The sequence below is a fragment of the Sphaeroforma arctica genome (assembly GCF_001186125.1).
Source record: "Sphaeroforma arctica JP610 unplaced genomic scaffold supercont1.14247, whole genome shotgun sequence".
NCBI classification, from domain to species: domain Eukaryota; class Ichthyosporea; order Ichthyophonida; genus Sphaeroforma; species Sphaeroforma arctica.
The window spans coordinates 1-595 of NW_014026311.1; the positions used below are offsets into that span (position 1 = coordinate 1).

At 45.2% G+C, this 595-nt stretch overlaps 1 protein-coding gene across 1 annotated transcript; it reads right to left on the bottom strand.

Annotated features, from left to right (window-relative positions):
* Nucleotides 1-61: 61 nt before the first annotated feature.
* SARC_18168 (hypothetical protein) lies at nucleotides 62-283 on the bottom strand (the record flags this gene model as incomplete). Its single annotated transcript, XM_014287750.1, has 1 exon — nucleotides 62-283. A coding segment is annotated over one exon (222 nt), but the record flags the coding sequence as incomplete, so codon positions are not given.
* Nucleotides 284-595: the final 312 nt, after the last annotated feature.

The window sequence follows — 595 nt, forward strand, 5'->3', positions numbered from 1 at the left end:
TATATATATATGTATATATATATAACTACAATACATATGTATATATTTAGGCAGTATTCTTCTACTTACACGTGTCGATACCGTTGTGAACAGGCGAGGTTGTGCGGGTGGGGGTAGTGCTGGTAGTGGTGCAATTAGGGAATGATGATGCACTGATACTGCTGTTGTCGCGTTGTAAGGGTAAGCTCTGTGCTGCTCTGTCAGGTGTGCACTCACTGTCCATCAGATAACAACAGTCAATCGTCATCAGCACCAGATGCGATAGTAGAATCTGTGCCGCCTCCTGTGCACGGCCAGCGCAGATGGGAAGGGTGGGAGAATGGGGTTTAGGCTTTAGGGCTTTAGGGTTCATGGTATAATTTTAGAAATATCTTTAGGTAGTGTGGTGGTAACGACAGTTATCCGAGACGCACTTACAAACATTACCAACTGCAGGAGCGATAGAAGACATCGCATAGTGCCTCATTGGCATAGGCAGTGAAGTGTACTAGCATAAGAGTACCATCACTGAAGTGATGGGCGTATGGGGATTGGATTGCTACGAGCTCGTTGTGGAAGAGTGATTGATAGAATAAAGCAGATATACAGCCTTCCG